At 38.1% G+C, this 14,002-nt stretch overlaps 1 protein-coding gene and 1 long non-coding RNA gene across 2 annotated transcripts in view; one reads left to right on the top strand and one right to left on the bottom strand.

Annotated features, from left to right (window-relative positions):
• The window catches only part of LOC114137133 (cadherin-12-like), a 168,128-nt gene that overhangs the window by 139,069 nt on the left and 15,057 nt on the right, over positions 1–14,002 (top strand). Inside the window, exons 8-9 of the mRNA XM_028005688.1 lie at positions 5,805–5,941; positions 10,284–10,405. Coding sequence (XP_027861489.1) covers positions 5,805–5,941; positions 10,284–10,405 — 259 coding nt within the window. The remainder of the gene's footprint in view (positions 1–5,804; positions 5,942–10,283; positions 10,406–14,002) is intronic.
• The window catches only part of LOC114137135 (uncharacterized), a 55,126-nt gene that overhangs the window by 18,101 nt on the left and 23,023 nt on the right, over positions 1–14,002 (bottom strand). The window lies entirely within an intron of this gene.

Consider the following 14,002-nt stretch of genomic DNA (forward strand, 5'->3'; position numbering starts at 1 on the left):
TACAACTTGAAGTTGTAGATAAAATAAAATAAAGAAATAACATGAAATTTAAATTGATTAGCACTAGGAGAGGGCCAGGTTTTCGATTTCTCCCCAGACTGGCTGAAACAGGGCCACAAGACCCTGTCCAAACTGACGACTCTGATGGCTCAAATTAGCCTCCATTCATCCATTCTTCTATTCTTCTATTGTTCTATTGTACATGTGGTCGTTGACCGTCAGGCCAGAAGGTAGGGATGTGAATAGTCCATGTTGGGGGTGGGTATCTATGATACCTACGACTAGTCAGTTTAGTTTTGAAGCATACATGAAGTGTTTTTGGAGAGATGTGACCTTTTGCAGCTGATCCATGATGTTGTGCTGCATTATCCAGGTCATTTTGCCAAATGTACATAGAGTTTGCAAAACATACAATCTGTTTCAAAAAGTATGCAAAGGTTTTTCTAAAAGAAATTAGTAATGTTTCTCTTTGAAATAAAGCTAAGAGGGTATAAAATGACAGTTTAGAAATAAACTAACCAAATTAATTGTGTTGATCCACCTCAAAAAAATCATGCAAAAAGTGTAAGCAAAAGAAATCTGGGAGACTTTGCACATGCAAATTTGCATGCAGCCTTTTGTGCTGTGGAGGATAAATAGGTGACTGCTTCACCTATTTAGTTCACAAGAACTAATGGCATTTATTTCAGTCATAATCTTGCGGGGGGTGACTAAGGTTCCATCACTATGTGACAGCTGGTCAGCAAACCTGGCAAACATGATTGACATGGCAGCACTGAATGCACATGTGCTTTATCAGGCATGCATTGGGGTGCAGGAGAGACGGGTGGACTTCTATTTTACTGTCAGTCCTGCACTTTATATTTTATATTTAGATTTATATTCATATTTTATACTGTATTTTATTTTACTCACAACATTGGAACCTCAAACATTGTCCTGAGCCTGAAGTGTTCAATGACCCTTCTTTTGGAATGCAGAGTTCAGCTTTGCCCCCCTCTTGTGGTGCGTCAGTAATGGCCTTATTTACATAACAAAGGCGCCTCTTCACACCCTCTCTCGGAGGGCCAAACTGGCCCCTCTCTGGTAGCTCTAGGGACAGGGCCAAACTGGCCCCTCTCTGGTACCTGGACGAAGATTCCCATTTTGGGAATCTTTGGTAGTCCTAGTGTCAAGCAGCAAATATCAATTTAAGCAGATTCTGTTTGATGAAACTTACCATAAAAAAATTAAGGAAAGCATTCAAAAACAGATTTCCTCATCGTCTGCGAGTGATTATTCTTTTTTTATTTTTCCCTCATAAAGGACGGAGACGTTGACAGGAAGTGTTGGGAGGAAGATTTGCACAAATGCTAAATTGTTGGGGTTTTTTCCGCACATTCATAATAGTCATGCAGCTACTGTCTATAAGTTCAGCTGCGATAAAAAGATTTTAAACCAAGTAAAACGTATTATATGGTTAGCATTTAAAGTTGCATTTTCCATTAGTGATAAACATAATTGGCATGGCTAAAGTCAGAGTTTATCTTTATATTTTCTGGGGAATGTAGACCTGCAAATACTTTGGAATTTGCAGAAGGCAGTCAACGTTTCAAAATCCAACTTTACTGTTATCTGCTGAAAATGTTAAGAGTGTATATTTTGTTTCTGCATTTTCTTTCAAATATATTTCAAAAATCAGAAAATAGGTCAATTTATGCTAATAATTTAGAGTTTTATTCCACAAAAACATCTGTGAACAGGGAAATCCTCGAATAACAAACTACAAATAGGTATCCACTTTATGCCAAACTGTGAAGGTTATGATTTCACCCTTTATCTTTTTCTTTTTTTTTACAAAAAAAGCATGAGATCTAATTTTTAACATAGCAAAATGCTTTTCCTCTTGAAGATAATCTATTTGGACACTGAACTCAGTTTTGTAGAACCAACACGCTTCATTAAACTCAAGTCACACTCTTTCCAAGTCATTCTCTATCCGTCTGTCTTTCTGCCTTCTTGAGCACTTATGGGACATCACTGCCGACTTTTTTTTAAGCCGTAAAACATTCATCACTTCTGGATAACAATAGCCCATCCATTGCAGAGACAAAAGAAAGAGTGATTTAAAAAACTTATAAGGAACCCTTTTTATTACTCTACTCACCACTTTTACAGTGTTAAATTGCTTCAGGGTGATGGGTACTCAGTCTTAAATGGCTGGAAAAGAGGAAATACCTGTTGCATGATGAGCAGTTGTTTTACTATTAATATTTCATCACGAGGAAAACAATAGAACAGCGGAAGCGGAGATTTGTTCAACAAGAAAAAGCTAATGCCCTCTCTGTGGATCTCCACTTTGTCTCCGGTCTTTAAATATTCATCAGTAGCACAGATGACATTGTTATTTTCTTCAGAGAGCAGCCTTGCATTGTGGGCTTCAAAACAATACGACTCCATATGCCCTGTCATGCATAGGGAATCGTGCTTTTAGACTTCAAACCAAACCCATTCGGCTACTTAGAGCTAGAGGTTTTTCTCCAGCTCGGAATGCAGAGTTGCATTCTTGGGTTATTCTTGTAAAAGTTTAGGTTTTATACCGTCAGAAATTGTGATAGTAACCCTATGAATTACAAGACACCAACACTTCAGTCTGTAAGGATGTTTTCACACCTGATAGTCCAGCAGACTCTGTTCGATTGGGAACCAAATCTGCAACATTTGTCACACTTTCAGGTATTGCAGTTCACTTTCACTCTAATGTGTCAAACAAACTAAACTCTTTTAAGAACCTGTTCATCCCCTCGCCTTTGATGGCGCTGCAACAAAAACTAATGAAGAGAACAACATATAAATCTCTGAAGACGACCCTGTATGCATATGCTCAGCGGCGCCAGATTTCAGTGGTTGTAGGATTTCTCTCTCGTTTTTGGTAAAAGACCACAAACCATTTCTCCTGCTGCCGGTAAATTCTCATGTTTGCCATGATTGTATTTACCCAGAATGCACTTCGCTTCCTGCTTTTGGAGCGCTTGCCGGTCCGTTTCAATCTGTTCACTTCAATTGAACAGAGACCAAAGTTTTTAGGCGGGCCAGAGTTCAGATCAGAGTTTGATTGCACACTGACACCTCCCCAAATGAATTGGACTTTTAATACAAACAAACTAGAGTTTAACAAAGCAGACTAGACAGGAATGGTCTGAATGCACCATAAAACATCACCTGTAAACTCTAACGCTCAGTGAGCGTGGGAAATATACAAAAGCACACTTCTTCTTTGCTGAAATTACGTCCTGCATTTGGTTTGATGCTGACATAGAGAGAAGGAACTTTACTGCTCTTCAAAGCAGGAGATAAGAGTAATTAATTTTCATATCTACAGCTGTCACTGCCATGGACTCAGAGCTAAGGAGACCCTTCAGATCTGCGATTTCTTTTTTTTTTACAGCGGTTCATCAGTTCTGCTAAATTAACTCAGATCAAACATCCAAATAAACCAAACCAATAAATAAACCAAATAAAACATATGTATTATACAGTAATGCCTTCTGAAATAAAATAGAGAAAATAACCTGTTTGCCTTGAGGAAAAATTATAAAGCATTGATCTTTTGAACTCTTGATGGGAGTTTGGCTGCAGTTTTCATCAAAGAGACTCTCGCTAAACTGGTTGGACACATTCATGTTCACTTCAAGGCTGCAGGCAACGCAGAGAGACACAACACGGACAAATGAAACCTGAAACACTCATGAAGTTGTTAGGTTATGTTTCTCATTACTGTAAAACACTGAATGAGGGTGAATGGGTATTTCTCTTAATGATATATATATATATACTCTATAGCCATTCATATTATTTTTTACTAGGATGAAAAAGCTCACAACAGAAAAGAAAAAAAACAGAGTATGGTGCCAAACAGGCTATCCCAGTTCAGGCTCAGCCTCACGACAAATTACCAACCTGTTTTGTGGATGTGCCTATGGGCAAGGCTTCAAATTTCCACCCTGTGAACTCTTTGTAAAGGGGAATAAAATATGACTTTCCCCTAATGGAATTCCATAGACGATTGTATGATTATTAATGAAAAAAATGCTGTTTTTAACATCAAATAGCATAAAATGATGAATGAGGCTGTCACTGGCCGGTGCTTTGGTTTCTGAGCTCTTTTTTTCTTCTTTCCTTGAACTCCATAGTTTGCATTCAGAGCAGCCAACTAACACCAAAGACTCACTCCACAGAGAGAAGCATCCCTGCTCGTTTTGGACACCAGTCCCAGACTGCTCCATGCTTTTGTTTTTCATCGGCAGAGGAAGAGATTGATACGCTCTCAACAGTCCCTAAAATGAATTATGTTCCCAAGAAAAACATTAGCTCAGCATGGCCAAACGTGTGCTCCATTACTCGATTGGGATGCATGTGCAGTCCTCAGCACATTTGGTGGAAATGACCGTTCAGAATGAGTGATGAAGACTACTCCAACATCTCATTACACCCAACTCATATGAATACAGCGGGGGAAATAAGTACTGAACACGCCAATGTTTTTTCTCAGTAAATATATATCTGACGGCGCCATTGACATGAAATCCACACCGGCTGCTGGTAACGGTCCAAGTCATCCACAAACACACAGGCATGAAAACAAATATGTCCACAGACTAAGAAACACACAGTTATTGAATTTTTTGTTTAGGCTACTAGATTGCATCTGGATTCTTATTGGATTATCGCTCAAAACGAAAAATGAAGGGGAAAAGTTTGTTTAAACTTGTTGAAAATGCAAAACAAAATCACATGCACATAGAAACTCTGTTTTCATGGCACTTAAAAATAAGATCAGGTGGTCAGAAAGAAAAAGACAGGAAATCAATACAAGGAAACAGAAGTAAACACAGGATATGACAAACATATTCTTCCACACAAATTCTATTCAGATTTAGGAGTTCCTGGGATCCTTTCTACACCCTCTGAAATTCAGATGTTCCCACAGATTTTCCTTTTACTTACAATTGTAGTATAAAGTGCTTTGGGGCCCTCTGGACAATAAGTTATTATACAAATACAAGCAATACACTATTTTACTGGAATACAAGTCTGGTAACTGAGACATTTTAAAGGTTTAGAAATATATTTAGACCGATACTAACTTTTACAACAATAAGGTTGACAAAGATTTGAAAGAGCTTTTTTCCACTCTCATCATAAAAATATATTTTTACAGGCTGTCAAAAATGTCTAAACCAGCTATATAGGTTGAATTTGAAAAGAATTACAGTTTTCTAAACTAATATATTTCAGCTGATTTCTTGGCCTTCTGCAGCTTTTAGCTTATCTTCCCAGGTTAAATACTTAGCTACTATAACTTCTCATTGTATGTGTGAATTCATTTGATTTTTACTGAAATCTGGTGGGACTTCTTTGTATCAGTAACCCTTTTAGTAAAATACATTTACTAGGGAAAAACATTCATTATGCAGCGAACTACGTTCTACAGCTGAAATCTTGAATTCCTTTAAATCTGGGATTTGAATTTGTTTAGAGTTGCTTTTTATTAGTAGTAAATGATACACTGATCATAGTGTGTATTGATAATGATAAATTGTAATGTTTAGTGCATTTAATACTATTGGTGATTGTAGTTTGTATGATATAAAGCACTTTGAACTGCCTTGCTGCTCCACAAATAAACTTGAATTGTATTGAATAGGGAAAAATACTGAGATGTTCACTTCTTACGTTCTCTGCTGTATGAGTCCAAGGGGGGAAATTACTCCACTGTTAATTCTTCAGTTTACCCCATTAAACAAACATTTTCTTTCTTCCAGGTATTCCATCGACTGGAAGAGTGACTTGGACAGCTACTTTGACATCGATCCGGTGGAAGGTACGATTTCCACAAACGAGCTGCTTGACAGGGAGAACATCGCCCAGCACAATATCTCTGTTGTGGCAACCAAACTCAGTGAGTATGACAACGAGATCAGCTATGATTCATTCAGGTGTCGCTGACCTTCCTCAGCCATAATCTGTGTGAAGGATTTAACGCTCTTTTACTCAAGTCAATACTCAATCCCATTTTCCCAGAAAGGTTTATAGGCGGCCATAAACCACGATGGCTGGCTCTCCCAAAGGGTTGTATCTTCAGGACATCGTCTCCTCTCGCATTGCTCGCCGCGGCACTGCTTTCATTTTTAACTACCTTTTTTTCTTTCTGGATGGTATTTGGAGGAAGTTTTTTTTTCGATAAAGTCAACTTTCACTTACCCCACAGTAAAGTGTGAACCATCCCAAGTTTTACAGCGAGCAGATGCACGACGGAACCGACGCTGCGGCTTTAAGACGTGCCATCAAGCTAATTATGTTTATTATGAAGGAACTAGAGCGAATTTCCGCATAAATAAGCAAATCCATCGTCATCAAGTCATCAAATCGGCTAAGAACCGTCAAAGTCATTATCCCAGAGGCAGGCTGGCGCTCAATCAAAATTACACCCGCTGTATATTCATTAGGACAGACTGTGAAATATGGCCTGTTAAAACTTGAATCATTGTCGCCTTGGAAACTGATATTACTCACTTCCCCTCAAGGTCACATCAGTGACATTCTAATTGTGTTCTCAGTGTGTGTGTGTTTGTGCTTTTTTGTGTGGTTTTATGCATTGAAATTAGGAGACGAGGTGGGCTAAAAGGATTTGGTGCGGATGGCGGAGGATCGGAAGGCAGATGGGACTTTTATAAGGTTGCTTGTTTTGCTCTGTCATTCCTGATGAAGGAATGAGGGAGGATTTCTGCTGATTTCGCCCCTTTCACAGCTGCTTTTTACGCCTGTCTTCTCGCCCCCGTGGACTCTTCCTCTCAGGGGAAACAATGTTTTTGATGATTTTTCCTCACCAATTAAAAATAAGAAGTGTTAAAGTCGACGTTTAAAAGTAACTGCTGGGGATGAATGAAATATTAAGAAAGCAGCTTGTGTTCGCGCCTTGAGTTCAGTCTGTCTTTGACCTTGAGTTAGTTTTGGCAGAACTTGGTGTTTGGGGTATTGAACAGCTTTTATGGCTCCTCTGTGCTGAGCTGTATTGTTATCACTGGGAGAGCGTCTGTCTATTATGTGGGTTTTAAACCATGAAGAGCAACCATAAGTACCGCTGTGCAGATACCTTAGGTGTAAATACAAATAATGCATTTACTGAGGAGAGGTCATGCTGTGTCTGAAATGTTTTACTCACCCACAATAACATGTTCTTATTGAGGATTAAGTAATGGATGGAAGGCATGGACTTTCAAGGATATTTGTGCCATGTTTATTATTTGTATTCATAATCCGAATGCAAATGCTCATAATAAAAATATGATTTGACCCCTTAGACTTTTTTGTTGTTATATTCTCCTGTGTGAATATAGAACATGATTTGCAGCTATAATTAAGCTTAGGAAAAATTTAAATTTAATGTGGGTTTGGGTGATTATTTCTTTGTTTATTTGCGATACCTCTAAGGAAAATTTACTTATAAGATTTGAAAAGCTTGGCAAATACCTCTGTGCCAATGCCATGCAGCTTTTAGTGGGGGAAGAGTAATGATGTCGTTTACTGGAAAAACAAGTCTTCTCATCAATGGGCGTAATATCAATGTAAAGGCATGTTGAGATATGAACTCATTAGTTTGCCGACTGGTTTTCCGATTTAACATTTTAAAAACAGCTAAAAAGGGAGTAAAGTTGCTTCCAGATCTAATCCAGGTTCCCTTTACAAATTCAGAGATTCTTCATCCATCTTAACCACAAACTCCAACATGGCTGCCGTTCATGTAAACATTACCGGTTGCACCTTAAAACAGCAGATGTTGTTATAGTGCCCAAAAGTTAGTGTAGCGCTACTTCAACATATTTTTACTCATATAAAACTAAAAGGTAGCCATCCAAGAAATTACTCAACTAAGAGTAAAAAAGGTGGACCAAAATATACATTTATGTAGAAATGTTGGTGTTTTAATGGGCAAATTGAAAAAAATAATAATAATTTAAATAACTGCAATAATTGCAAAATCAGACAAAAGAAAAAAAACTAAATCAATTACTTTCAATATAAAACTGAAGAAACTGGTTTAAACAAGCTTGTTCTCCATTTAGTGAAGTTACTCACAGTGAGTCGAGTATACAGACATTTTACTCAAATAAGAGTAGCAATACTTTATAATGAAGTCACTCGAGTAAAAGTAAAATGTACAGCGCAGTAAAAAAAACTCCTAAAAGTTGTTTTTTGTTTTTTTTCAAAATATTACTCAAGTAAATATTAACCAGTTTCTATCAGTTGCCATTGACAGCTGGCCAACCTTTCCTCACTACTGTGATTCTATGACACAATGCCTGACAGTACAAATTGTTGAGATTTCTACTGGCATTGTCTTGTATTGCTAACTGTAATTAGCCTGCCTATTGAGCACAATAATTAGCAAATCCCAGTGGTTTTTCCCAACATGCAACTGGAACACAGTAAATTGGGGGTGACGTCGATCCCACATCTGAATGTGATTATTGAGGTAAATAGAACGCGGCAACAACTAGAGCCTGGAGCAGCCTGGGACGCCTCTGCATTGCTGTTTTTCGAAAAGCAGTAGTAGGTCATTGTAGACATTTGTTATGACTCCTACCTATGTGTTTTATTTAACGGTCCAAAAATGATAGAAAATGCACATTTTCAATACAGCTATCTCCAACACTGGAGAAAACCTTTCACTTTACAAACCTTGAAGAGTTTTTATCTGTCCGGTCAGACAGTCCAAACGCTGCAGTCATGCATCAAAAAGACAGCAGTGTATTTTGTCCTATCCCGAGGCGCAGTCTGTGTTGCTTAGGGTGTGCTAAGGAAGAGCACAGACTGCAGTGAAAGGTTGTTGTTTGCCAATTAAACCCAAATCCAATTTTTAGGGAGTGAAAAACAGTGGGGAGATCTATTAAATGCAGTAATAACCTTAGCTGGATATAATTAGAGAGCGCTTTCAAACCCCTATTTGAGTCAAATGAAAATTTGTCTCATAGTTTTCATGAAGTTTTAAGCTGTGAGTTTGCGCAATGATTCTGTCAGCAGTTGCACTTTCAAAAGATTAAATTCCACATCTATCTGCGCTTGATTGCTTGTAAAAATGTAGATTGTTCCATTAAAAGGAACCTAATTAAAACAAGTGAAGTTCAGCAACCCAGCAGTTTAAGCAGACGACTTTATCACTCATTTTTGAAGCATTTCCCGGCAATGCAGTGTTGTAACTCAGTGTATTGGAATGGAGCAGTGGGTTTGTTGGGTTGAAAAGCTGATGCAGCCAAGACTGGAATGCATCCACTGTGCTGTTGCTCCCTCAAGTGGTCTCAACGATGTACTACTTTTATTATTAGTTTTACAAGTCTTTCAAACGACAGAAGAAAATTTTGCTTTTCAGCACCTAGAAGTGAGCGGCTTTAAAGCCCAATATTACAGACTGAATGACCTAAGAGAGCATCAAAATCATTTTGAAGGCAGATCCAGAGATTCTTTGCTGGATGAGCATAAATGTTAGTGTCTGGGTCAGCGGAGAGCAGCAAATCCTGTGCTCTTTGTCATAGCAGGGTTGGGAAGATTGCTTTTTCCATCAAGGTCAGAGTTGGGTTGACATCTGAGCCTGCTCCTCCAATCCCTTCAAGATGACTACACAAGCCCATTCTCAAGCCCCGCCACCACCGACACACCGAACCCAGCCAACACACAATGCATACCTCCACACACACTAAGCCTCCCACTGCACAACAAAGCCCACTCCCACATCAAATCCATAAAGTTTTCCACTTGCACAGAGGGAACATTTCCCTTTTGTGTCCCTGCTGGGAGGCAATGGTGTAGCAAACAAGCCTGAATTCTGGTTAGTCTCACTCAGGGGGGCTTTCAAACTGTAATTACAGTGGGCGGCAACTTTATTGCTCGAACCAGAAAGTATTTAAAGAAATTCCAACAAACTTTTATAAACCAGCGCTTTTTTAGATGAGCGTAAAATGTCTAATTTGCAAAATAGGAGCATCTGGGCATTTTATGTATCAACATGTCCCGGACGCAGTAGAAGTTATAAACAGGGTGATTTAGAGTGCATCTCTTCAAGGACGCTCTGACTACATATCGGAGCGCTGCAGCCTCTTTAACCAGTCAGCCATCCCATTGCAACAGTGATAAAAGCGCACGCTTGGCCGTGTCATAAAGCGGTAGTCCTGCAGACGTCCACTTGATGTCAGTGCTGTGAAAAAGGGGGAAAAAAAGGGTTTTTTGTTTTGTGCTCCTGTCTGCAGACAGCCCGGTTATGACCAGCCGAGTGGCCGTCACGGTGCACGTCCTGGACATCAACGAGTTTCCGCCTGAACTGGCCAGTCCGTATGAGACCTTCGTATGTGAAAACTCCAAAGTGGGACAGGTAAGCTCATTATTAACCTCTCTCTGCTCATTTCAGGTTCTACCAATACGGAAGATCAGGGCCACTGAATTCTGACTTTAAACTTTGACTTTAATGTCAGAAGAAGAGGGTTTTTTTTAATAAATATAATATTAAAGATGGAAAATTACAGGACAAATTCTACACTCGTTGAGCAAAGATGAAGCAAAAAATGCAAATACTTTGTAAAAATGACTCATTATTATTCAGCAGCTTGTAAAAACAGCCCCAGGGATCAAGTTTTATCTGACCTTATGAATCTGTCATGTTGTTTAGAAATTTTACTCCACTGTTTTTTTTAATGATGTTTCACTTTTTTGAGGTTTGTATGGACGGACGGGGTTTTGCAACGATCTGCTAAGGTGCAACCAAAACATTTTAGTCCTGTTGAAATCTGGATTTTGATTAAGACATTTAATACCATGAATGTGTTGTATTTTGAAGGTTGTTAAAATTAGAGTATTATGTATTAGTGTGGTATTTCTTGCCAGTTATTTCAGAAAGCAAAACTTTACAAAAAGATCAAATTTTTCCTCCATCATATCTCTACACAGAGTTCGGCTGGAGTTGCTTAAATAGAACCTTGTTTCCTGAGATTCCTTTCTATGTAGAAGGTATCGAATTGCCCATTTTACAGAGTTCAATTTACTAGCAGAAGCAATAATAATGTGCCGCAGAGTTCTGCATATAACCGCTACCCAGACTGCATTTCAAACTGTATATTTGGCATGCGGCGGGGAATTTGCTAGGGTCCATTGTAAACTACCTGTGCCTGTAAATTAGCCCATTAACTGGAATCTATATGCAGTTAGCGTTGTGCTGGAGCAGCTTCTCTGGCAGACCATCAAATCACCGCGGACCCCCCTCATCACGCTGGTCCTTAGGCCCGCTGCAATCAAAACAACGGCTGTGCCCTTCATTTGAAGGCACCGCCGTCTTTACCGACATGAGAATCTAACATCTTTTCTTCCCTCATGATTGGGTAGAAACAGCTTTGATGCTTGAAAAGAGAGAGTGTTGCTCTCCTTAACAGATACAAGCTATGTTTTTTTATGAAAAAAAAACACTGTGTTAGAAAACAGTTTGCTCCTCACAAATTCATGTTTATCTTGCTCAGTGAAGTAGAGGTTTCCAACATAAAACTGGTCTCTGATTTATTTGTTTTCTTTAGTTTGTGTGAAAAACAAATCTGAACTAGTGAAATACGACCTTTATAGAGAAGAAGATGAAGGCCATTGAAAAGAATAATTCAGACTTTTTTCACAATAGCATATATGGATCATTGCGGATAGAAATAAAAATGAATTTTTGAAAAAAAAAAAAACTCAAATTTCAGAAACTTTCAAAAAAAAAAATTGAAAATGTTCTACTTTTGGAACTCAGACATTTCCTTGTTTTTTTCTAGAAAATGTCTGAGATCAATCTGAAAATGTCTGAGTTTTTTTGCAGAAATTTGCTCCTTTTTGTCCTTGTCTATACATGCCCTGATACACCGTCATAGAATCCAGACTTTTTTTTCTCAAAATCCGTTAAATTGTTTATGCACCATCAGACAAAGCCAGTATTAAAACTCAGAAATTCCAACTTTGGGAAAGGTTTCCAGAGTGGATAAAGTGCAGGTCTATAAATCCTTTAAAAGTGAAGAAACATTTATGTGATTATTTTTATATGCTAACAACATAACTGACATACATGTTACTGACACGGCTGAATGTTTAGTTGTTTATTTAGATTTTGACAAATGGACACAGAATTAAAATTCTTGTGATACTCTTCCTTAATGCAGCTAGTTTACAGTATTCCCAATGGTTAGGCAGTTCAGCTCCACAGTAGAAGCATATTATCTCTTCTAGAAGTCACCCTGACCTCCACAGCTTTAATTTAAAAAAATTATGCTACAGACTGATGTAACAGCTGGCTAAAAATGCTTTGCTGTCTTATTACAGCATGCCTCTGCTTTGTGAGCCTCAATTACAACTTTCAGAGTGCCTGGCATCTGCTTTAGGAGGCTGATGGCTGCTGATTGTTGGAGAAAAGTTTTGCGAGTCAAACTCTTTATGAACCTTTGAAATTTGCAACACCTGGTCTGAGTAGATGATGCCTCTGAACAAGGCATCGCTCTGGAAATCGATAAACGCCAAGAAATGTTATGGGAAATCCTGGATACTTGGGAAAATGAAAACTCTAGCTTGCTGATAAACAAAAGTCAGACTAAAAAGTTTCGCAGGGGCCCTTGGTATTTGCTTATGGATCTCAACCCCTTGCAAACAGCTAAAATCACAAATACTTAAGAACTCCTACTTATGCCTATAACTGCCTATTTTAATATGTCAAACCCCAAATTTACCTTAATATGGTCTACTGTACAAGCTAATATCTACAGGCTTCTTTATCACCAATCTTAGTGGTACAACCAATCAGTACCAAGGAAAATAAATTGACTGCTTTGCAAACGCCAGCCAGTAGGATGTCCGTCAGCTTTGAGCCTACGTATATATTTTAGATATGCTCTTCATAAGCACTTACATTACACAGAAAAATTTATATTTTCCCCATATTTCAGAGCTACATGTATGACAAGAATGATGATCTGTAAACTATAAATATGTTACTGTTTTTGCAAATGTGCAGAACGCTGGAGAGCAAAAAGATGGTTCTTTTACATGCCAACCATAGCTACACTGTCACAGTAGAATAATTCTGTTAACAAAATAAACGTGAAGATGTAGGTATTATTCATTTAGTGCAGCGTGTCACACCAAAGTAAAAAATGCAGAAAAACCGGTGAAGAATGACTCAAAATCACTCGTATTCTTCTATTCCTCACTCTTTATCTACTGAAGTGGTTTATTAGTTCATTTAAACAAATCCTCTACTGATGCTCAGTCAGAAAGTTTGTTTGTGGGTCACTTTTTTAACTGAACCAAAGCACTCTGCATTCTGCAGCACATCTACATGTCAAGGTTGTCAAAGTCAAGCTAGCATAACTGACCTACTTCCCTCTCCATTTTTTAATTAAAACTTCTTCCTGACCTTGTCATCTAGTTGTGGTAGATTAGCAGCAAAGCACTGTCCTTTTTTCTTTAATATATCATTTGTACATTTAAGATTTAGAGCATTATGTTGACAGCTTGACAGCTAAAACCAATGCTAATCATTGTCAATGAGCAAAATCTTATGATGTCGCACTGCAACATTTTCACACATTCATGATGTCTTCATAAAGTTCAGAAAGGTGTATTAGATATCTGACAGACTTAGACTGACTTTATTGTCATTTTGCATGCACAGGGTGTATACAGAACGAAATTTCGTTGCATACGGCTCAGGACAGTGTTTTGAGCTTTCAATGTTGTGAGGTTACTCCAGAATAAAATAAAATACAGTATAAAATATGAATATAAATATAAATATAGAATATAAAGTGCATATAAAGTCTGGTAGTTGTCTGCCCCAAATAATTATTTGAAACCAGAACTTTTGCACAGGTCTCATGCAATCCTGCAGCAACACACAAACCTAAATTAAAATTCATTTATTCCCTGTTTTTGTCCTAATTTACTTTAACCTTCACTCCAT

This window comes from Xiphophorus couchianus, chromosome 21 (genome assembly GCF_001444195.1).
Source record: "Xiphophorus couchianus chromosome 21, X_couchianus-1.0, whole genome shotgun sequence".
NCBI lineage: Eukaryota > Metazoa > Chordata > Actinopteri > Cyprinodontiformes > Poeciliidae > Xiphophorus > Xiphophorus couchianus.